Source organism: Zingiber officinale, chromosome 3A, assembly GCF_018446385.1.
Source record: "Zingiber officinale cultivar Zhangliang chromosome 3A, Zo_v1.1, whole genome shotgun sequence".
Lineage (NCBI taxonomy): Eukaryota > Viridiplantae > Streptophyta > Magnoliopsida > Zingiberales > Zingiberaceae > Zingiber > Zingiber officinale.
Genome location: NC_055990.1, coordinates 21,230,167 through 21,255,895, shown reverse-complemented (window position 1 = coordinate 21,255,895; position 25,729 = coordinate 21,230,167). Strand labels below are relative to the sequence as shown.

The following is a 25,729-nucleotide window of genomic DNA, read 5'->3' as shown; positions in this document are numbered from 1 at the left end:
TCTCTCTGTCTCTCTCTCTCTCTCTCTCTCTAACCGATGATCAAGGTCCCAACATTTATCTCTAGGAAATTCTACATGATAGCAGTGAGATACATATTCATTTTCCTTAAAATAAATTCTCTAACATTTTGGTATCAAAGACAACAAAATCCTTTCCCACATCCGCTACCACAATTGTGATTACTCGATCAACTCTAATTCCTGACAATCTTGTATATTCTCTCCACCTATATCGGAGGCCATCATACAACAACTTACAATTATCAGTTCCAAACTTAATAGTTTAGATGCGTTAACCACTAATGTGGTTGTTCTCAAATCACAAGCCCGTATTCCTATGATTGGTGGTACGAGCCGCAAGAATGATGATCAATAACATTCAATCCATACCGACGAATATGACAACTCATGGGAGCGTAATTTTTCACATAAACAGCACACCAGAATGAATTTCCCAAAGTTTGAGGTGGTGGTCCTAGAGGTTGGATTCTCAAAGCAGAAAAATATTTTCGTTATTACAAAACACCAAAGGACTTGAAAGCAGATGTGGCTGCCATGTACTTAAAGGGTGATGCATTAGATCTATTCGCCTGGATTAATAGTGAGTGGTCGTTGGTATACTGGGAAGATTTAGTTAAAGCGTTACAAGAGAATTATGGTCCGATTAAATTTTAGAATCTTGATGAACATATTTGTAGTATTTTGAAAACTCACGGTGTTCAAGAATATCACCAGGAATTTGTTAAATGGTTACTCGTGTATAACATTAGTCGGAACATTGCCTCTTAGGTGTTTTCTTGAATGGATTACTGGAGGAAATAAAAAATGATGTTCACACAAACCTTGGAGTGTTTATAAAGGAATGAGTTTAGCCTTAGAATATGAAACAAAATCAAAGATGAATAAAAATGTCAAGGGTGTTACAATGGTTGTGCAAGGTCGAAACAACACCAATTACATTCCCCGCCAGAATACCAACTTCAACATTAATCGGTCTTTCCCATCAACTCATCTTTCAAACACTACTGCACCAATGAAATTCTGGGATACAAAAAAACAAGCATGACGAGACAAGGGCCTTTGTTTTCGTTGTAATGAAAAATTCAATCCTAGACATCACTGCAAACCAACATCATTTTCATTATTAGAAATTGCTGATAACAAAGATGAGGCTATCCGTTTAGAGGAAACAGATGAAACTGAAATAAAGGGAAGAGAGGAATCTCTTTTCACGTTGTTCTCGGTAGTTCTTTCTGTTAGGACCCGTTGGTCGGCTAGAAGGGGGGTTGAATAACCTTGCACAAAATCAAAACAAACGAACCCTTCTCGGACTTTAAAAGAACACTTGCATAAACGATAAATAAAAGAAACTGAAAGACAGAGACTCAGAGAGTTTTACTTGGTTACAATCGGAGAAGTTGTTAATCCAAGGAAAAGATGCGCACTAATTTCTCCTTCAGGCGGAGAAGCCTCTTTACAGCAATAAAGGCTCATAAAGGAAGAAGCTAAACAAAACAGAAAAACTCACAAGTGTTGTATCAAGAATTGCTTGTTCTATTTAGCTTCTTGAACCAGGGTTGTATTTATAGCCTTGGTCGGGGCGCCTAGAAGGGAATAAAACTTTATCCCCTTCGTAACGGATCGCGATCAAACGCGATCTGGATAATATCGCATTCCGGGTGCCCGAAAGGGTTCCGGGCACCCGGACTGATTCCGGGCGCTCGAACCCTTAAAGTTAACAATGTTGACTTTTTCCAGTCCGAGCCCTCTGCTCCGATGTTGCTCGCCTCGATCCATGTGTTCCACTTCGGCTCCGCTTGCTTGGGTGATTTCGGCCATCCGGAATAGGGCTCAGCCGAACCCAACTTCTGGCCTTCTCGAGCAACCTTCCGCTCCGACTTCTCGTCCCTCAGAAACGTCGCGCGCCTCCTTCTCCTCCGCCCGCGTACTCTTCCGCAGCACCTCATCCCTCAGACGCACTGAGCCCGTCGGCTCTTTCCCGTGTCGTCCTCGCTAGCTGCGTCTTTTGCTCGACTTCGTGTGCTCTTAAGCTCCCGCACACTTAGACTCAGGGTTAAACACAATAGGACCTAATCTAACTTGTTTGATCAAATCAAATCAACCTTGGGGTACCAACAATCTCCCCCTTTTTGATGTGAGCAACCCAAGTTAAGTTAGGGTAAACCAACATAAAGTTAAGACAATAAATTCACAATTAAAATGTAAAAATTTAAACTACCTTCCCCTAGACTTAATCTTCCTTCTCCCCCTTTGATTACATAAAAAATGAGATACCAAAAAAAAAATCTAAGGGTAATTTTTATAAAACTCTAAATTTCAAATAATTTTATAAAAAATTTCAAGTAAAAAAATTTTTCTAAGTAAACTCTGATTTTGAAAATATTGAGAACAATTTTGAATAGCTCTAAAAATGCAATAATTTTAGAAAAAATTTCTAAGTAAAAAAATGAAAAACAATCAATAATTTCCTCAATTAAACAAATTTTCAAAAATTAATTTTGTAGAAATTTATGTAAACTAAAGTTGATACTTAAAAAAACTTTAAGTCAATTTCCAAGTAAAAATTTTCTAAGTAGAAGAATATTTTCTAAATTAAGAAAATAATTAACTATTAAATCATTATTTTACAGTTAAATGCTTTATCAGTTAGTTAATTAAACATTTTATTTCAATACTTGGCTTACAGGCTATGGCGAGATACTAGGTCTTCTTGATTATTGGAGCAACAACCACTTTCTAAACAAAGCCGCATAAGGAAATTAAATGTCTAATTTTCTCGCTAAAAGCGCTAAGTCAATTAAAGCTCAAGTTAAACAAGACTTTGGAACCCAATATAGGTTCCAACGAACATATTTTTTTAAAATTTTCTTAATTTGTCCTTTGTGATATTTAAAATACCAGTTCAAAATATATCTTCTAAAACTTGTACTATATGTGCATGTATGATTTTTCAAGTTTTATATTTCTTTTTGTAAATTGTCATTTTCTAGCTTTAATTTATCAAAATCTTCTAATGGACAAGATTTTGCTAGAATTACTTTTAATTCTTTAATTTATTTTTTTAATTTGCAACAATCTTTAGATAATAATTTAAGAATTTAAACATTTTATCGGGAGGAAGAGATCGTACCGACTTACCTTGTCGATCTCGTTGTCTGTGGCTCCGCCTGAATTGTTGCTTTCTTCCAATGTCACTCCCCCTTCATCGATGCTCATTTCAGAAGAGCTTTCTTCGTGTTCGTCTTGATGACTTACCATCAACGTAAGCCCGGAGAAAGCCTCAACTTCCGATTCGGACAACGTTTCATCCCACGTCGCCTTTAAAGTTTTGTACTTGTTCGTTTGGACAGGCTTCTTTCTTTTGTCCTTATCCTTGTTGATTAGCTTAGGGCAATTGTCCTTAACGTGCCCTTCTTCGTTGCAGTGGTAGCATCTGATTGTCCTTTTCTTTCTACCCTGCGAATGGTTAGTTTTTCTTGATTTAAATAATTTTTTAAAACGCCTTACAATCATTACCATTTCTTCGTCGTCGAGAAAGGATTCTGACTTATGTTCGTCTCTCGTTGTCTTGAAGGCGATGTTGTGCTTCGGCTCCTTAGTACTTGCACATCTCGATTCATACACTTCAAAAGTTGAAAATAATTCTTCTAAGGTAATAGATTCTAAGTCCTTAGAGATATAGAAGGCATCAACTAGTGATGCCCATTTTGTATTTCTAGAGAATGCATTAAAAGTGTACCTTAGCGAATCTCAGTTACTTACCTTTTCTCCGAGATTCGAAAGTCCAGTGATGAGCTCCTTAATCCTCGAGTGAAGGTGTGCAATCGTTTCGTCTTCCTCAAATCGTGGATTGGTGAATTGGTTGCGAAGTAGGTCCCGTCTTGCGAGCTTGGCTTCGGGCGTCCCTTCGTGTAACTCAAGGAATTTTTCCTAAAGCTCCTTTGCTGAGTTGTAGGTACCGATCCGGTTGACTTCTTGTGGCGGAAGGACGCTCAGCAGATGGAATTCTGCTTTATCGTTTGCCACGTAGTCGGCCTGCTCTTTCTTCGTCCACTGGTATTCTTCCTTACCCTCGGGTGCTACAAAATCGAATTTCATTATTAAAAGTAATTCAAAGTCAGTTTTAAAGAATACCTGCATTCGCTTTTTCCAGCTAGAGAACTCCCTCTCGAACTTCGGTGGGTATATGCTCGGTCTGGCCATTGATTTGGTGCTTCAATTGACAGTTAGTTCTCCTGAAACATCCTGGCTCTAATACCACTTGTTAGGACCCGTTGGCTGGCTAAAAGGGAGGTTGAATACCCTGCACAAAATCAAAACAAACGAACCCTTCTCGGACTTTAAAAGAACACTTGCATAAACGATAAATAAAAGAAACTGAAAGATAAAGACTCAGAGAGTTTTATTTGGTTACAACCAAGAAGGTTGTTAATCCAAGGAAATGATGCGCACTAATTTCTCCTTCAGACGGAGAAGCCTCTTTACAGCAGTGAAGGCTCAGAAAGGAAGAACCTAAACAAAACAGAAAAGCTCACAAGTGTTGTATCAAGAATTGCTTGTTCTATTTAGCTTCTTGGACCAAGGCTGTATTTATAGTCTTGGTCGGGGCACTTGGAAGGGTTCCAGGCGCCTGGAAGGGGATAAAACTTTATCCCCTTCGCAACGGATCGTGGTCAATTGCGATATGGATAATATTGCATTCTGAGCACCCGGATCCTTAAAGTCAACAATGTTGACTTTTTCCGGTCTGGGCCCTCTACTCTTGTGCTGCTTGCCTTGGTTCGGGTCTTCCGGTCCGCCTCCGCTTGCTTGGGTGATTTCGGCCATTCGGAATAGGGCTCACCCGAACCCAACTTGCGGCCTTCTCGAGCAACCTTCTGCTCCGGCTTCTCGTCCCTCGGAAACACCGCGCACCTCATTCTCGTCCGCCCCCATACTCTTCCGCAACACCTCGTCCCTCAGACGCACCGAGCCCGTCGGCTTTCTCCCTTGCCGTCCTTCTCGCTAGCTGCGTCTTTTGCTCGACTTCCTGTGCTCCTAAGCTCCTGCACACTTAGACACAGGGTTAAACACAACAGGACCTAACCTAACTTGTTTGATCACATCAAAACAACCTTGGGGTAACAACACTTTCGACACTACAATGAAAGTACAAGGAACTCTCTATGGTCGTCCAATGATAATCCTCATTGATAACGGTTCCATGCATAATTTCATATCTGACAAGTTAGTTGATGACCTTCGATTGCTGATACAATCAATGCCTACATTTGGTGTGTAGATTGGTAATGGAGAAATCATATGTTGCAGCAAAATTTGTAAGGCAGTTAAAGTGCAGTTACCGAGCTTGAGTGTTCTCCAAGATTACAATACTTTCTCGGTTGGAGGTGCAAATCTCGTATTGGGAATAAAATGGTTAGCTTAAATACTCTACAAGCAAATTGGAATGAGACATTTTTTATTTTCCATGTAGAGGGCAAATAGTACAAACTTCAGGGGTGACAATACCATCTTATTTAGAAGCTACATTCCAATATTTGGCTAAGGAGCAACCTGCAGAATTTGTCACGCAACTGATTACAACAACTAAAGCACACCCTGCCAATACTCCTGCCAAACCACGGGTTACAACATCTCCAGTCGACTACTTATTAGGTCGATTTGAGGCTATGTTTCATGAACCTAAGGCGCTTCCGCCCTTTAGACACCACTCACATTCTATCCCGTTAATACCATTGGCTATAATACCAAACTTTAGACTATACCATTATCCTCATTCTCAAAAAAAGGAAAGTGAAACACGGGTGGCCAAATTATTGAAATTAGGATTTATACGGCCAAGTACTAGTCCGTTTGTAAGTTCCGTACTTTTAGTGCAGAAGAAAGATCAATCTTAGTGCATGTGTATGGATTATAGGCGCCTTAATCAAATTACTATCCCTGATAAATATCCAATCACCAACATAGTGTTGGGCCCCTAGCGGCTGGCTTAGAAGGGAGGTAAATAGCCCTGAAAATGCAAAGTCAAACCTTTCTCGATCTTATAGCTTGATTAAAACAAGCACTTGTACAAAAAGATTTAAGAAGCTAAATAATTAAAAGAAAGAAGCCAGAAAAGATTTACTTGGTTTGCAATAAGAAGATTGCTAATCCAAGGTAAATGAAGCTCAAAATTTTCTTAGGACGGAGTATCCTCTTACAACGTTGACAACTCACACACAGTAGACCAGAAAGAGAAATTGATTACAAGTGTTGTTATTTAACTACTGAAATCAAGGCTATATTTATAGCGCTAATCCAGACGCCTGGAGGTGGATAAAATTTTATCCATGATGCAACGAATCACGATAGCTCGGCAAAAGATAAACTTTGTGGTCCGAGCATCCAAACCGGGTTGAACAAGCTCGACCAGGGCGCGAACCCAGGGCGCCCGGACTGGGTTGGACACTCAACAGTCTGTTGACTATCTAGTTTCTCCTGTTCCGGCTCCGCTCGCTTGGGTGATTTCGGCCATTCGGAATAGGGCTCACCCGAACTCATTTTTTGACCTTCTCGAGCAATCTTCCGTTCCAGCTTCTCGTCCCTCGGAAACACTACGCGCCTCCTTCTAGTTCGTCAGTGTACTCTTCCGCAGCGCCTCGTCCCTCGGACGCACCGAGCCCGTCGACTCTCTCCCATGTCGTCCTTCTCACTAGCTATGCCTTTCGTTCGACTTTCTGTGCTCCTAAATTCTTGCACACTTAAGACACAAGGCATCAAAATAATAACAGGATCTAACTTAACTTGGTTGATTACATCAAAACCTCTACGGGGTACTTACAATCTCCCCCATTTTGATGTGGATCAACCCAAGTTAAGTTAGGGTAAGACAAGATATTAAATTAAATTACTATGCAAGTTTAAAAGATTAGATATAAATATTTGAAAAATGCACCTCCCCCTTAAATTTAACTTCTAACTCTCTCTCTTTGATCACATTAAAAATAAGGGTGTTGCTAAATTAAATTAAAGTCCAAGGAAGACACAGACAGTGACTAATACTTAAGTTATTATTTGTTGAAAAAGTAATTTTCAACAAAAAATTTTTTTAAAATTATTTTATTTGTTGAAAAATTCTGAGAATTTTTATAAATGTTAAGCAAACATATCCAAAGTAGTAATAAAATTTTCACGAGAAAATAAAATCAATTTAAGTAGTAATAAATTATTTACTACAGAAAGATGATTTTTTCTTAAAAGTGCTTAAAAATAAATTTGAGGTTCGAAAATTCTTGAGAAATTTTTTGAAAATGTAGTAGAGTAAGTATTTTTGCAGAAAAATTAAATATTCAAAAATTAAGTGTTCAAGAATTTTTAATATTAAAAATTAGGATTCGGATAAATAATTCATAGAAAATTAAATATTAGCCAAAATATTTCGAAAATATTTTGTTGGACAGAGAATATTATAAGTTTTTACCGAAAAATAAATTTTGTAAAAATAACTCTGCGAAATATTTTTAAATTGAAAACTATAATATTTGAAAAATAAATCATAAAAAATAATACAACAGTAAAAAAATTTTAAAATTTTTTCTACAAATGGGAAATGAAATATTCTTTTTTGGAAAAATTAATACCTAATTAATTTTGAACAGAAATTGTACGAAGAAATTTAGTTTAGCACATTAGGCAATTAAAAGGTAAATATCAAATCAAATTAAAATTAAAATTAGAAATATGCACAAATTAAACTAAGCATGACTTTGGAACCTAATATATGTTCCTTCCTACTGAATTGATCAAGTATTTTCTAGAAATGTATGTTTTTGTTACTTTTCTGATTTGATCCTTGTAAAATTTGTAATACTAATTTAATCCTTAAGAATATCTAAAATTTGAACATGTAGAATTTTTAAAATTTTCTATTTGATCCTTTAAATTAGCATTTTCAATTTTTCAAGATCTTCTATTAAGCAAGATTTTGCTAAAATTCTTTTTATTTCTAAATTCTCCTTTTTTAAAATTTTCATTTTTTGTTTTTAATTTGCACATTGATTTTACCATTGATTTAATATCGAAATACAATTGATCAGGTGGTAAAAGGCATACTTCATTTACCATGTCAGATCTAAAGCTTGATTCTCCCCCTGCTTCGTTGTATTCGTCTAAAATAGCTCCCCCTTCATCGATGTTGGCTTCTGAGGTGCTTTGTTCTTCGTGACTAGCCATCAGTGCTAGTCCGGCGTATGCTTCTATTTCTGACTCGGATGACGAGTTTTCGTCCTAAGTGGCCTTGAGATTCTTGTGCTTGTTTTACTTGGGCTTCTTGTCTTTTTCCTTTTTGAGTTCCAGGCAATCCTCCTTTATGTGTCATTCTTTTTGACACTGGTAAATAGAACTTTTCTTCTATTTCTTGGATTTTTTCGGTTCTACATTTCTTTAAATTTATTAGATCTGAAATTTTTCTAAATTTCCTTACCATGTAAGCTTCTTGGTCTCCTTCCAGATCTGAGTCTAACTCAGGTTCATCTTTTTTGATAACTTTTAGTGTCGGGCTTAACTCTTTTGTTGTACATGCACATCGAGTTTCATGTAATTCCAAAGTCGAAAAAAGTTCCTCTAGGGTACTTACCTCTAGGTCCTTCGAGATGTAGTAGACGTCTATGATCGAAGTTCATTTTGGAGTTCTGGGAAAAGCATTGAGTGCATAGCGTACCGAGTCCCGGTTGCTTACCGTTTCGCCGAGGTTGACCAGTCTAATGATCAACTCCTTGATCTTTGCGTATAGTTGGGCTACCTTCTCACCTTTTCTAGATGGATGTTCGTTAGCTTACTCTGAAGAATGTCCCGTTGTGCAAGCTTCGCTTCAAATGTTCCTTCGTGGAGTTCCAGGAACTTCTCCCAAAGATCCTTTGCCGATATGTAACTTCCCATGCGATTTACTTCTTGAGGCAGTAATACACTTAATAGGTAATATTTCGCTCAACTGTTGGCTACGAAATCGCTTTGCTCCTTCATCCAGAGGTACTCTTCTTTCTCTACACCTTGCTAATCTTTGGGAACTACAAAACTGTACTTAATTATTAAAAGAATTTCAAAATCGATTTTTAGGAATACCTCCATTCGACGGCGAACTCTCCCTCGAACTTTGGCGGGATAAGGCTTGGTCTGGCCATCGATTTCTTTGCTTCGGTTAACGGTTAGTCCTTCTGAAGCATCCTCACTCTGATACCAATTGTTGGCCCCTGGCGGTCGGTTAAGGGGGGTGAATAGCCCTAAAAATGCAAACTCAAACCTTTCTCGATCTTATAGCTTGATTAAAACAAACACTTGTACAAAAAGAATTAAGAAGCTAATTAATTAAAAGAAAGAGGACAAAAAAGATTTACTTGGTTTGCAATCAGAGGATTGTTAATCCAAGGCAAATGAAACTCACTATGAAGATCTCTTTAGGACGAAGCAGCCTCTTATAACGTTGACAACTCACACAGTAGTAGACCAGAAAGAGAAATTGATTATAAGTGTTGTTATTTAACTACTGAAATTAGGGTTGTATTTATAGCGCTGATCCAATCGCCTGGAAGGTTTCCGGGTGCCTGAGGATGGATAAAATTTTATCCACGAAGCAACGGATCACGACAACTCGACAAAAGATAAACTTTATGGTTCGAGCGCCTGGACCACTCGGACCAGGCTGAACAAGCTCAACCAGGGCGCAAGATCGGGGCACACGAATTGGGCTGGACAGTCAAAAGTCTGTTGACTGTCCAGTTTCTCTCGTTCCGGCTCCGCTACTTAGATGATTTCGGTCATCCGGAATAGGGCTCACTCAAACCCATTTTCCGGTCTTCTCGAGCAATCTTCTGCTCAGGCTTCTCATCCGCCAGCGTACTCTTCCGCAGCGCCTCGTCCCTAGGACGCACTGAGTCCGTCGACTCTCTCCCATGTCATCCTTCTCGCTAGCTGCGTCTTTCGCTCGACTTCATGTGCTCCTAAGTTCCTACACACTTAGACACAAGGCATCAAAATAACAATAGGACCTAACTTGACTTGGTTGATCACATCAAAACCTCTACGAGGTACTTACACATAGATGAATTATTAGATGAATTACATGGTGCCACCATGTTTTCCAAGATCGACTTGCACTCTAGCTATCATCAGATTTGAATGCACCCTGTTGATATATTCAAAATTATATTCCGGACTCATTCAGGACATTACGAGTTTATTGTCATGCCCTTTGGTCTTACAAATGCATTTCAAGCAGTAATGAATGAGTTATTTCAGCCTTATTTACATAAGTTTATCTTGGTTTTCTTTGACGACATCTTAGTGTATAGTGTTGACACTGAACAACACCAACAACATCTGTCCATCGCTTTCCAACTCTTGCGGGACAATCACTTTTATATTCAAAAGTCCAAATGACTATGTCATTAACCACAACTATCCTTCTTAGGCCATACTATCTCATGCAAGGGTGTAGAGATGGATTCGGATAAACTACAAGCTATTTATCATTGGCCTCTACCAAATTCTGTGAAGGAACTACGTGGTTTTCTTGGCCTTACAGGTTATTACCGGCGATTCATCAAGAACTATGGTTTGATTGCCAAACCTTTAACTGATCTCACAAGAAGAAAAACTTCACATGACATTCAGCTGCTACTCTAGCATTTCAAACACTGAAACATGCCCTTACATCTGCTCCAGTTCTTCATCTACCTGATTTTGATGCAACATTTAATGTTGAATGTGATGCATCATTAGAAGGTATAGGCACCATTCTTTCCAAACATGGACATCCTATTTCTTATTCCAGCAAAGGTTTATCTTTTCCAAACATGGACCGTGAGTTATTGGCATTGGTATTGGCATTATAAAAATGGAAGCATTACCTGTTGGGTCGACATTTCTTTGTCACTTCTAATCATTGTAGTCTCAAGTTTTTGCTTGATCAATATCTTACAACAAACAAGCAACAGCAATTTCTCTTGAAATTGTTGTCGTTTGATTTCTCCATCATTTACAAAAAAGGTGCAAAAAATACAGGATCTGATGCTTTATCATGCCTACCTCAACATGTTGACTTCTTGTCAATGGTCATTCTTTTCCCTTTGGATTTTCTGGAGATGCAGCAGACATTATTATAGGATCCTTATACGCATACACTAATAACAGATATTCCCTCTGATACAAAGATACATCCAGATTTTTCTATCATTTATCACTTACTCTGCTACAAAAACAAGCTTGTCATCTCTGAGCAGTCTTCTCTACGGCAAAAATTATTGGTTGAATCTCATGACACTTTCACTGCTAGTCATGGAGGCTATCTCAAGACTATGTATCGCCTATCACAAAGTTTTTATTGGCCATGCATGAAGCATGATGTTAAGGCCTGGATTCAAAATTGTTTAGTCTACCAACGGTCTAAATATCAAGCTTTAGCTCTCGCAGGTTTGCTACAACCACTACCCATACCTGGCCGAATTTGGGAGGATATTTCATTAGACTTTATTGCTAATCTGCCGAACTAAGGGGTTATGATACTATTCTGGTTGTTGTTGATAGATTGAGCAAATATGCCCATTTTGTTCCATTATCTCACCCCTTTACTGCCAAATCTGTTGCTCACCTATTCAGCAAGGATATTGCTCGTCCCCATGGGATTCCTAAGTCTATTGTGTCTAATAGAGATGTGATCTTCCTCGGTGCTTTTTGGGAAGAACTGTTTAAGCTTAGTTACACTCAACTCCGTATGAGTTCTGCTTACCATTCACAAACTGATGAACAAACCAAGGTTGTGAATCGCTGCTTTGAAACTTATCTACACTATTTTTGCATTCTTGGTTCAATTTTTTATCTTGGGCAGCATATTCATATAATACTGGATTCCATAGTTCATCTGGCACTTCTTATTTTCACATTGTTTATGGCAGAGATCCTCCGCATCTGCAATCTTACATTTATGGTGAAACTTGTTGGAGTTTATACTGAAAGCCTAAGCTTTGTAAACATTCATTATGAATAAAGAATCACATTTGGTCAAATTTTCTACATTTAGTTGTAGTTGTTCAATTAATTTATATTGTAGATAATATAGTATGTGGTGTCACATACAGAAGATGATATTATCAGTACCTTATAAATTATAAACAGTAGCTCACGACCAAAATGGAAAGGAACAAACCATTAGAAGGTCGTAGTGTAATTAGGTATCAGTTTATCTTGACTGTATAATTACACTAGTACACTCAGAGTGTATTGAGTAGGACCATTTGAGGTCGTTTCTTTTATACTGACTTTATAAAGAAACAAAGACCTCGGTTATTATGGAAGTGTGTGCTCTTAATCCTAATATAATAACAAGCACATATATTTGATATTTATTTCTTTAATTTATCAATGGGTGAGATTTAGTTCGATAAATCAATAAGCCCGATAAGTTGGGAAATGGTATCACTAATAGTGTGTGTTGTTGATTATAGAAGGAAACTGTGTCCTAGAGATACTAGGTTGAGAATGTCCTCAAGAGGAGCTCATAAAGATTGTCATGTTAAACCCTGCAGGTGGACTTAGTCCGACATGATAATAAGGTTGAGTGGTACTACTCTTAGACTTAGATATTAATTAAATGAGTTGTCAGTAATTCACTTAATTAATGGACATTCGATATCTTAAACACAGGGAGACTAACACATTCATAATAAGAAGGAGCCCAAAAATGTAATTTGGGATTGGTGCGGTAGTTCAATGATAGTTCTCTAGTGGAATGAATTATCATTGATAAAATTAAGTTGTGTGTTCGGGGCGAACACGGGATGCTTAATTTTATCGGGAGACCAAAACCAATTCCTCCTCTCGGTCCCTATCGTAGCCTCTTATTTATAGAGTTCTATACCCACCTATACCCACCTTCTATACCCACCCAATAGGGGCCGGCCTAGGTATAAAATTGGGTGGCCGGCCCTAGCTTGAACCCAAGCTAGTAGGGCCGGCCAAATTAAATTAAAAAAGAAATTTAATTTTAATTTTTATTATTATGTGGAAGATATAATTTAAAGAGAATTAAAATTAAAACATCTCTCTTGTAAAAGATCTAAAGATTAAAGAAAGAGATTAGATCTCTTTCCTTATTTATAGATTGGAGAGATGTTTTATTTTCTCTTTAAAAATTATTCACATGTTGTAAAATTAAAATTATGGAAATTTCTTTTTATTAACCATGAAGAGATTTTTTGAAGAGAAATTTTATTTTTAAAATTTCCGGAAACAAATAAGGAAAGTTTTAATTGTTGATTGAAACTTGTCCAATTTGCTTCCTCTTGATGTGGCCGGCCATTAGAGTTTATTTGGGAAATTTTATTTTATTTTTCTCAAATAAATCATGTCAAGGAAATTAAGGAAATTTTATTGTAAATAAATTTCCTAATTTGCCTAGGCCAAGGAATATAAAAGAAGGGGTAGGGGTGCCTTCAAGAGACACAACCTCTATTTATTTTCTCTCCCTCTTTTGTTCCTTGGTGTGGCCGGTCATCCTCTCCCTCTCTTCCTCTTGTGGTGGCCGAACCTCTCTCCCTTCCTTGGAGCTCTTGTGGTGGCCGGATACTACTTGGAGAAGAAGAAGAAGAAGGAGAGAAAGCTAGCATCTCTTGGAGCTTGGTTAGTATTTTGGTTTTTCTCCTTGGTAAAGCTTTCCTTTTGTGGCCGAACCTTGCTTGGAGGAGAAGAAGGTGGTTGGTGGTTTCTCATCTCGGTAGATCGTTGCCCACACAACGTCCGAGGTTAGAAGAGATCCTCCGCATCTGCAATCTTACATTTATGGTGAAACTTGTTGGAGTTTATACTGAAAGCCTAAGCTTTGTAAACATTCATTATGAATAAAGAATCACATTTGGTCAAATTTTCTACATTTAGTTGTAGTTGTTCAATTAATTTATATTGTAGATAATATAGTATGTGGTGTCACATACAGAAGATGATATTATCAGTACCTTATAAATTATAAACAGTAGCTCACGACCAAAATGGAAAGGAACAAACCATTAGAAGGTCGTAGTGTAATTAGGTATCAGTTTATCTTGACTGTATAATTACACTAGTACACTCAGAGTGTATTGAGTAGGATCATTTGAGGTCATTTCTTTTATACTGACTTTATAAAGAAACAAAGACCTCGGTTATTATGGAAGTGTGTGCTCTTAATCCTAATATAATAACAAGCACATATATTTGATATTTATTTCTTTAATTTATCAATGGGTGAGATTTAGTTCGATAAATCAATAAGCCCGATAAGTTGGGAAATGGTATCACTAATAGTGTGTGTTGTTGATTATAGAAGGAAACTGTGTCCTAGAGATACTAGGTTGAGAATGTCCTCAAGAGGAGCTCATAAAGATTGTCATGTTAAACCCTGCAGGTGGACTTAGTCCGACATGATAATAAGGTTGAGTGGTACTACTCTTAGACTTAGATATTAATTAAATGAGTTGTCAGTAATTCACTTAATTAATGGACATTCGATATCTTAAACACAGGGAGACTAACACATTCATAATAAGAAGGAGCCCAAAAATGTAATTTGGGATTGGTGCGGTAGTTCAATGATAGTTCTCTAGTGGAATGAATTATCATTGATAAAATTAAGTTGTGTGTTCGGGGCGAACACGGGATGCTTACCTATACCCACCTTCTATACCCACCCAATACCCACCAACTACTTACATAGGGACCTAGGTATAAAATTGGGTGGCCGGCCCTAGCTTGAACCCAAGCTAGTAGGGCGGCAAATTAAATTAAAAAAGAAATTTAATTTTAATTTTTATTATTATGTGGAAGATATAATTTAAAGAGAATTAAAATTAAAATATCTCTCTTGTAAAAGATCTACAAAAGATTAAAGAAAGAGATTAGATCTCTTTCCTTATTTATAGATTGGAGAGATGTTTTATTTTCTCTTTAAAAATTATTCACATGTTGTAAAATTAAAATTATGGAAATTTCTTTTTATTAACCATGAAGAGATTTTTTGAAGAGAAATTTTATTTTTAAAATTTCCGGAAACAAATAAGGAAAGTTTTAATTGTTGATTGAAACTTGTCCAATTTGCTTCCTCTTGATGTGGCCGGCCATTAGAGTTTATTTGGGAAATTTTATTTTATTTTTCTCAAATAAATCATGTCAAGGAAATTAAGAAAATTTTATTGTAAATAAATTTCCTAATTTGCCTAGGCCAAGGAATATAAAAGAAGGGGTAGGGGTGCCTTCAAGAGACACAACCTCTATTTATTTTCTCTCCCTCTTTTGTTCCTTGGTGTGGCCGGTCATCCTCTCCCTCTCTTCCTCTTGTGGTGGCCGAACCTCTCTCCCTTCCTTGGAGCTCTTGTGGTGGCCGGATACTACTTGGAGAAGAAGAAGAAGAAGGAGAGAAAGCTAGCATCTCTTGGAGCTTGGTTAGTATTTTAGTTTTTCTCCTTGGTAAAGCTTTCCTTTTGTGGCCGAACCTTGCTTGGAGGAGAAGAAGGTGGTTGGTGGTTTCTCATCTCGGTAGATCGTTGCCCACACAACGTCCGAGGTTAGAAGAGGAATACGGTAGAAGATCAAGAGGTTTTTCTACAAGGTATAACTAGTAATTTTTATTTCCGCATCATACTAGTTATTTATGGAAATAATACCAAATACAAGAGGCATACGTTCTAGTATTTCGAATATGTTTTTCGATGTTGTGTTCTTTTGTTTTATTTATCCTTGTGATTTGATTGTTCTTTTCGGTTAACCTAAAGTTATTTTAGGAAATTAAATATTAGCTTTCTATAAAAGGTTTTGTCTAGTCGATGGTGGTTGCTCCCATATCCAAGAAGGTCATGTGCCTCGCCACGTCAGTACTGGGAACCAATTATGGAAATTAATATTTAATGGAATTAATAACTTAAGGAGACTTGGGTCGAACGTGTAAAGTTCCGCAGGAGATCCAAGTCAAAACCTAAAAGAACAAATAGATTAAGTTTTGGATCAAACGTGTTAAGTTCCGCAGGCGATCCAAAATTTAATTTAAAAGAACACATGGTAGCTAGGAAAGGTTCAGACCTTTGTACAAAATTTTTGTACAGTGGAACCTATAGGTTTTCCGAGTAGCAACCAACAAAACTAATATTGCTAATCTTGAAGACCAGTTAATAACACAGGATGCTATGCTACGCACATTAAAGGACAATCTTCTCAAAGCTCAATCTCATATAAGGTCACACGCCAATTCCAAAAAACGTGATCTCCAATTTCAAGTTGATGATTTGGTTTTCTTACGTCTCCAACCTTATAGACAGTGTTCCTTAGCCAAGCAAAGGTATGAAAAGTTGTCACCATGATTCTTTGGGTCGATACTATCACTAAAAAAGTTAGACCAGTTGCATATAAGCTTGCTCTTCCACATTCCTCCAAAGTGCATCCAGTTTTCCATGTTTCTTTCCTACGTCGTGCTTATGGACAACATAACACTTCGCACACACCATCGCTTCCTATCAATTCCGAATGGGAGATGTTACTGACACCTGCCACTGTATTGAATCATCTCTGGATTAATGAAGGCAAGTGTCCCTCTTTAGAACTCTTAATCCAATGGCTGGATAGTAGTCTTGAAGAAGCTAGTTGGGAAAATTATGATTTACTTGCTGCACAAATTCCCTCATTCCTCCTTGAGGACAAGGCGTCTTTTGAAGGAGGGGGTATTGAAACTGTTTAAAGCAAAACCTAAAATCTCGTGTCATAGAAACCCCACAAGTTAGGCCTTTATATAGAAAAGAAGATATACACCAAAAGACTAAAATACCCTTTTACTTATTCTAACACTCCCCCTCAAGCTTGAGAATATAGATTATATACACCAAGCTTGTTACATATGTAGTCAATCCGGGGACCTCTAAGTGATTTAGTGAATATATCTGCTAGCTGATCATTTGAGTTGACAAAGCTAGTAGATATTTCTCCAGATATGACTTTCTCTCTGACAAAGTGACAGTCAACTTCAATATGCTTTGTTCTCTCGTGGAAGACTAGATTTGAGGCAATATGCATAGTGGCTTGATTGTCACATATGAGTGACATTTGTGTAACCTCTCCAAATCTTAGTTCCTGAAGCAACTGTTTTAACTATATAAGTTCTTGACTAGCAATAGTCATAGCTCGATATTCTGCCTCTGCACTGGATCTTGCCACAACATTCTGTTTTTTGCTTTTCCAAGAAATAAGGTTACCTCCGACAAATATACAAAATCCAGAAGTGGACCTTCTATCAGAGGGAGATCCTGCCCAATCTGCATTAGAATACCCTACGACTTGAGTATGTCCTTTGTCTTCATATAAAAAACCCTTTCCTGGTGCACCCCTGATATACCGAACAATGCGAGTTACTGCATCCCAATGTTCTTTGCATGGAGAGCTAAGAAACTGACTTACTACACTCACTGCAAATGAGATATCCGGACGAGTGACAGTAAGGTAGCTTAGTTTCCCTACCAATCGCCTATACCGTTCAGGATCTGAAAGAGGCTCCCCCTGATTTGGTAGGAGCTTGACATTAGGATCCATGAGATTGTCGACTGTCTTTGAGTTTAACATTCCTGTTTCTTCCAGGATATCCATTGCATACTTCCTTTGGGATATAATGATCCTATCTTTAGACTGTGCCACTTCTATCCCTAAAAAATATTTGAGTTTGCCGAGATCTTTTGTCTGGAAATATTTGAAAAGATGTTGTTTTACTTGTGAAATTCCAAGATGATCATTACCTGTGATGACAATATTATCAACATAAACCACTACATAGATGCAACCAGTAGATGAGTGGCGATAAAAAACAGAATGATCAGCCTCGCTTCGAGTCATGCCAAACTGCTGAATTATGGTACTAAATCTACTGAACCATGCTCTGGGTGACTGCTTAAGACCATATAAAGATTTCCGCAAGCGACATACAAGACCAGAAGACTCCCCCTGAGCAACAAAACACGGAGGTTGCTCCATGTAGACTTCCTCGAGCAGATCACCATGTAAGAATGCATTTTTGATGTCCAACTGATAAAGGGGCCAATGACGAATTACAGCAATAGACAGGAAAAGACGCACAGAAGACATCTTGGCAACAGGAGAAAAAGTGTCCCCATAATCCAATCCAAATACCTGAGTATAGCCTTTAGCGACGAGACGAGCCTTAAGCCGATCAACAGTGCCGTCGACACCAACTTTCACCGTAAACACCCATCGACAACCAACCACTGACTTCCCTGGAGGTAGAGGAGCGAGGTGCCAAGTCCCACTGCTCTGTAAGACACTCATTTCATCAAGCATAGCCTGTTTCCATCCTGGATGGGCAAAGACATCACTTGCAGCTTTGGAAGAGAAACAGACGACAAGGAAGACAGACAATAATAATAGGATGGAGAAAGACGATGATAGCTCAAAGAAACATAGTGAGGAGAAGGATTACGAGTGGAACGCATACCCTTTCGAAGTGCAATAGGAACATCAGAGTCAGGAGATGGGACCGGAGGAAACGACGAAGGACTTGGCTCCAAAGATGTGCTCACAGCAGTGTCAGTGTTGGTCGGCGGCAAAGCAGAACGAGGACGACGCTGATAAACCTGCAAAGGAGGAGACGCTGGAGATGATAGAGGCGCCTCCGGAGGATAAAAGATAGTTACTGGTGCTGGTGGAGAGGGAGAAACCTCGACCTGTGAAGCGGAAGGACCAAAAAAAGAAACCGACTCAAAGAATGTGACATCAGTAGAGATGAAGTACCGACGAAGAGTAGGGGAATAACACTTGTACCCTTTCTGAGACCGCGGGTACCCAAGAAAGACACACTTATGAGACCAAGGAGATAGTTTGTCAATGCCGGGATCAAGAGCATGAACAAAACAAATAGAACCAAAGACCCGAGGCGGTAGAGGATGAAGGGACTGATGTGGATAAAGTACCTGATGAGGTATTTTACCCTGGAGAGTGGATGAAGGCATGCGATTGATGAGATAACACGCAGTAAGTACGGCATCACCCCAAAACTGATGAGGGACATGGGAATGGAGAAGAAGGGTCCGAGTGGTTTCAAGGAGATGACAATTCTTGCGTTCTGCAACCCCATTCTGTTGAGGGGTATGAGGGCAAGACGTGCGATGCAGCACACCATGAGAAACTGAGTAGACAAATACTCGCGTGCATTATCACTTTGTAAAGTTCGAAGGGAAGTACCAAATTGAGTTTTTATTTCAAGGAAAAAGGATTCAAAAATAGAAAACAATTTTGAACGATCCTTCATTAGATATAACCATGTACAACGGGAAAAATCGTCTATAAAAGTAACAAAATACCTTGACCCCATTGTAGAAGAAACACGACTCGGACCCCAAATATCAGAATGAACCAAAGCAAAAGGAGACATAGCCCGACTCTCAATACGAGGAGAAAAAGAACTATGAACATGCTTACCTAATTGACACGACGCACAAGATAAAGACTCTAAGTGAGAAAGGCTAGGATGTAACTGTTTCAACTTATTAAGACCTGGATGTCCTAACTAAGCATGAATAAGAAGTGGAGATGCCGCCGCCGAACCAACAAAAGAGGGTTGTTGAAGCCGATAGAGGCCATGAGATTCACATCCGAAGCCAATCATCCTCCCCGTACTCCGGTCCTGTAAGGAAACAGACGTGTTGGTAAAAGAAATGACACAATCAAGAGATCGGGTAAGTTGACTTATCGACAATAAATTAAAAGGAGCGCCGAGAACATAAAGAACATTATGAATTGAAAGAGATGAAGAAGGATGAACAATACCAATACCCTAGGATTGAGTTTGGGAACCATTGGCCATAGTGACCATTGGTAAATTATCAAAAGTAGTGAGAGAGGAAAAAAGGGATTTATTACCAGTGATATGATCGGTGGCCCCCGAATCAAGAACCCAAGGACCCGAAGAACGAGATATGCCAGCAAAGGAAGTACCAGCGTCTGCAATGATAGCAGTGGAACCCGAAGCCTGTCGATCCTCAAACCATTTCAGAAAGTCAGTATAGGAAGGTGTTGAAGTCGAATCAGGTGTCAACTGTGAAGTGGAAGCTGAAGGAGCAACAGAACTCTGAACAATCTGAGCAGCACGAGGAGGACGACCATGTAGACTCCAGCATTTATCAATCGTGTGTCCCGGTCGGTGGCAATGATCACACCAAGGGAGTCCTTTGCCACCCTTGCGAGGTGGAGGTCCTTTGTGTCGAGAGACCAATGCTGACGAGTCGACAGGAACAGAAGAAGACATTGTCAAGACTTTGGCCGGGACACGGAGAAGAGTCGCCCAGGTATTTTCCATGGTAGCTTCTGTGGGGCTGCCCAGGATCTGGTCACGGACATAAGAATAATCTGTGGGCAGACCATATAAAGCCAAAGACATAAAAAATTTCTTCCGATTTTCAAGCTCTTCAACAGGATCGGCCGCAGGTGGGAGCAGTTCATTGAAGTCACAAAGAAGGCTAGAAACTGAACCCAGATAAGTTGACATTGAATCCTTAATCTGATTGGCGTTGAGGATAGTCATGAGATCTTCACAAACTTGATAGAGTCGCCGAGAGGTGTTTGTAAAGAGTTGTTGAGCTTGTGTCCAAACAGCTTTGCAGGTTTTGTGAGTACGGAAGACATTCCTAAGAGATGAATGGATGGTGGCTCGGATAATACAACACAACTGAGCGTCAACCTTCTTCCACAGAGGACGATCGGCGTCTTGAACATCTTCTTCAGTTTGAGTGAGATGTGTCTCATACCCTTGTCCAACAAGCCAAAGTTCAATGTGAGATGCCCAAGAGATATAATTTTTACCATCCAACTGCTCGGAAGAGAGGGGTGCAGTAATATGGTTGGTAAAGATTGAGGTATCTGGCTTTGGGGTCAGGCGCTTGTTGGCTGCTGATGACAGAGTAGAGCAGAAAGTTCTTGGCTGCTGATGACAGAGTAGAGCAGAAAGTTCTTGGCTGCTGATGACAGAGTAGAGCAGAAAGTTCTTGGCTGCTGATGACAGAGTAGAGCAGAAAGTTCTTGGCCGCTGATGACAGAGCAAAGCAGAGAAGAAGTGTTCTGTGCAACAGAAAACGGCAGAGGCTCCTCTCCCGCGAGGGATCAGGTCGAAGCGCAGCGCAATCGAACGCAGAGGCGGGGTTCCTGCTCAATCCTTGGTCGCGAGCCTCGAAGAGGATGACGAAGAGATCAAGGAAGAAGCGACGAAGATATGGTGGATACGAGGCTGAGCTTGGCGTCCACGAAACAGCAGGCCGTCGCCGCTGGAAAACTCGCGTGGCAGAAAGAGACTGCGCTCGCTGCTGGAGAAAGGCCCGTCGCTGGAGGACTGTCGCTCAAACCCTAGCCGCGAGAGAAGAAATGTCGCGAACCAGAGAGGGAGGGAGGCGGCGCGAGAGAAGAACGAGGAAGGAGCTGCCGTCGTGCAAACCCTAGCCGCGAGAGAAGAAATGTCGCGAACCAGAGAGGGAGGGAGGCGGGGCGAGGGAACAGGAATTCGGCGCGGGGTAGAGAAAAAAAAAAGAAATTAGGGTTTTGGCTCTGATACCATGTTTAAAGCAAACCCTAAAATCTCGTGTCATAGGAACCCCACGAGTTAGGCCTTTATATAGAAAAGAAGATATACACCAAAAGACTAAAATACCCTTTTACTTATTCTAACAGAAACGATCTCCATGCCACATCATTAGCCCATGGTGCCACATAAGAAGAACAACATTTAGACATATTCTAGAAGAACCAAGAAAGCATAACAGTTGTATTGCAATGCATAAAATAAGGAAGTTGGTTGTAACTTCCATTATATATATATATATATATATATATAGTACTTAGGGATAATAAGGAGTTTGTCTCAAATTGCTATATTAGGAGGTTTGTCTACTCCATAAGGACAAATGTATTGTAAGAATTCTACATGATATCAGTGAGATACATATTTGTTTTCCTTATAATAAATTATCTCTAACAGCATATGCATAACCATGTGAACAGTTATTAGTGCAATCCTTCTTCTTGCCTCTCTTTTCCTGTTCAAGACTGCATCTTTATTACCCTTCCAACCACCACTAGTGTCATCAACAACCTCCCACTTCCTTTTCCTTGCCCCCACACGTTGGCACAATTGGTACATGCATGTGGTGTGACTGCAATAGGTCATGGGGTCAATCTCAAGCATGTGCGCAATGCCTCGCTGGTCAACTGACCCCATGCAAAGGGCCGCTATACTGGATGAAGCCCCCTGTGATTTAACTCTCTTCCAGATCACGTGGGACAGTCCTTGAGGGGCCCCGGAGTGAGGGTTATCACCTTTGCTGCAACAACCTCCCACTTTCTCGATGATGGGAGATCTATTTTTCCTTGAGTTCTGAGGGTTGTTCTATTCCCAGTCTCGCATCAACAGAGACAGTCTAACTTAAAGTATGTGGTCAAAAGTCTGAAGTATTGTTGCGAGCATACTACATAACAGTCAAGTACTAGAGACTTACACCTACAGTGTGGGTAAAAATAGCAGGTTGTATGTAGCTATGCAATTGATTTCTTAGTAGTTAGTTGTGTAGTTGGTTACTCTCTAGTTATGTTCTATAATCATATCTATGAAAAAGAATGTAGTTAATTTAAGGAAATGGAAGTAATAGAAAGGGCACTCATTTACAAATTCTTCATTAATTTTCTTGTCTATCAATTTACAAGATTGCTGTTCTTTTCTCCGAGAACCTATATGACAGGTTATTTCCCTTCCGAGTGGTTAGTCATTTTGGAATTGATTAGGTTCTGTCCTACTTTATAATTGCAATTATTCCATTTCCTCATTGCATATAAGAAAGTGAGTACAATATACCATAACTGAGAAGTTGAATCATTCTCAAATAAAGGGAAAAAAGACCAAGTACCAGAGCCTTTGAACATCAAACTTAGTTAAATAGACAATAAAGGAAGCTTCACGACTTTAAACATACCACATCACAGATAACGAAATCCAATTCCTTCACAAAGTTCTCTCTGCGACGCTCCCATTCAGCAGCCGTCTAAAAACAAGTAATCCCAATTCCCAGGATTAGAGGAAGACAATGATACTTTGAAAATTAAGATATGCATAAATGAATAAGATGGTGGGGTCTCTATGAAAGGAAAAATCATTAGATGCTTGAATGCATGCTGCAAATACTAGAAAGTAAATAAGTGACATCGATGTCAAAACAAATATGAATGACCAACTACAGATTCAGCTAGAAAACTGATCATCCTATTCAGTTACTGCGTGTGTGGCTTAAAATCTAGGCAGGGAAAAACAAGCAAACGTGTGTTGCGTCTGCTTGGGGTATTGGAAGCAATTTCTAAAGATTGAGAATAGTTATCCTGCAGGAATATTATTCTGTGCCACCAATTCAGATAACTATTATTGAGAACAGTTTCTTCATTGGGATAACTATTTGATAGTAGTGTAGAGAGCAGGAACAGGGAAAAGAACACAAATAGTTCGTTTCCTTTATTAATTTTTATTTTACTTTCCTCCCCAGCTCCTCTTGCTTCCTACTCAGGAATCATTCATCCAAGAATGGTAGAGCACCTACATCATGAGAAAATGAAATGTGAAAGCGGCAAAAGCATGACTAAGAGAAATTAATCGAAGCATCATCAACGAGAATTGTAAAGAACAGTGTCCAATAGAAGAGAAAGACAACCCCATTCGTACCTATTTCTAGAAAAGAACAGTCATTGAGAGTACCGAGGAGGGGAGGACTAAAAGTGCACCAGATTACAATGAACGGATCCACAATAACATAGGCCAAATTTTGTGAAAGGACAGACATCGAGAGCACGGATGATTTCCCAAAGGATAGAATTAAACACCTTGGCGAAGATGCCGACGCCGCACTCCATGGCGAGCTTAGCCAAGAAAAGGTCGTCGGCGAGGAGCCGCTCCTTGAATCCCCCAAACTGGAGCAGCCAGCGAAAGACCGACGACCTCTCGAGCTCAAAAAACCGCTGCACGATCAATCCGGGGATCCTCCCATTCTCGATCGCGGCGGCCAAGTCCTTAGGGAGGCTCTCCAGCGCTCGCTCAGCCTTTGCCAGGGCGAGCAACGCTTCGCTGCGGTTGTTATTGCCTGATTCGCCGCTCTCCCCTCCGTCGCCCCCGCCACCTCCACTTCCACCATTGCCGCCGTCCCCGAAGCCTCCGCTGCGGCCGGATCGGTCAGCAATGGAGCGACGGGCGGGGGAGAGTAGCGAGATTCGGAGGCGACGGGGAAGTAACGAGGGGCCAAGGAAGCGGACGGTGGAAGGCGGGGCAAAAGGGCGGAGGGAGAAGGAGTTGGGGGAAGGGAAGCGAAGGTTTGAGGGGGACGTCCCTCCGGGAGCCGCTGCGGCCGCCATGGTCGGGGCGGACTGCGGAGCCGGAGATGAGGAAAGGAGTAGTTGGAACGTTCGGGTTTGGTTTGTGGCGGGCGGAGAAAACCTTGGTCGCTATTTATAGTCCGTCTCTTTGAGTTGGTAGGGTTGTTTAAAGCGTTCGTGCAACACGACAAGTCTGCCGTTTGCCCGTTTCTCTTCGGCCTTCGTCTCAACTGGTGACCGACGTCCTAGACCGGGGCGGAATGAGGACATACGGTCCGGTCTATTTAGTGGGGCTACTGCACACGCGTCACGCGACCATTGGCTGTTTCATGTTTGTATGGTTTCCCGCGCAAAGAACTGAGGGAGATCCATCAATGGGATAAAAGGCAGCGAGAGAAAAGAAAGACAAGAGAGCAGGTTTTGTTCGTGCGGCATCAATCCTGAAACCCTACGCCCATCGATGGATCCGGCCTTGATTCATCACCTTCGGCTCCGTTTCTGACTCCATCCGTTGATTCCGGTGATCTCTGATTGGGAGGTAAAGGAGAGAAGTTAGCAATTTTGCCCCGGAGGTCTCAGCCTCTGAGGCACCTTCTTTGGATAGATCTACCCTCCGGCAAGTTTTTGTAAGCTGGGATGGTTGGTCAGCTAGGGTATCCAAGGGCAAATATTTGAATTGATGAGTGCTGCTTGGGACATGGAGGACGTGAAGCCCTCAATTGCGTCGCTGGCTTGGCTGATGCGTGCAAGGTTTGCTTGTGGTGATTTAAGCAAGGTCAAGAGGACAATGGTATCATACTGTGTCACATACTGAGAATATTTAAGTTGAAGTGACCTTTTCTTCTTCAATTTCTCATTGATGTTTTGTTCTGTGTTTGTGGAGCTGAATCTTTGTTTCTACTTGCAGTGTTGTGGATGAAGGCAGGCTACATATTAAGTGGTTTTTATGGTTCAGATTGGGAGAAGAGGCTTGAGGTATAAAAGGCATTCAACAACTGGGCACTGATTTTAGATTGTTCTCTTCTTGTACATATGGTTCCATATAGTCAAACCCCAGATGGTTGGAACTCATGTCTTGTTGTTGTTGTAGTTGGATAGGTGAAAGAGCTACAGGTAAACATTGGCCACTTATGTCTTCTTAGGCCTTAGCAGGTGCTCTTTCAATTTTACTTATATAGCGCAGCTTGTGCTTTTGGCTGTCAGTTCAAGCATTACAAGATTATGTTTATGCAGCAACATTTGCTCTGCAACTATATAGCTGATAATCACCACTGACATTTTGCTTGTGGATAAAACTACAATATAGACAACTGTATTGGATCTG

The 25,729-nt window shown here is 39.9% G+C and overlaps 1 protein-coding gene across 1 annotated transcript in view; it reads right to left on the bottom strand.

Annotated features, from left to right (window-relative positions):
- Positions 1-24,519, bottom strand: part of LOC122051365 (protein RETICULATA-RELATED 4, chloroplastic-like) — a 40,634-nt gene extending 16,115 nt beyond the window's left edge. Inside the window, exons 1-2 of the mRNA XM_042612473.1 lie at positions 23,920-24,519; positions 23,025-23,093 (exon numbers count right to left, since the gene is read on the bottom strand). Of these exons, the coding sequence (XP_042468407.1) occupies positions 23,025-23,093; positions 23,920-24,444 (594 nt within the window). The 5' untranslated portion in view covers positions 24,445-24,519. The remainder of the gene's footprint in view (positions 1-23,024; positions 23,094-23,919) is intronic.
- Between the last annotated feature and the right edge of the window lie 1,210 nt (positions 24,520-25,729).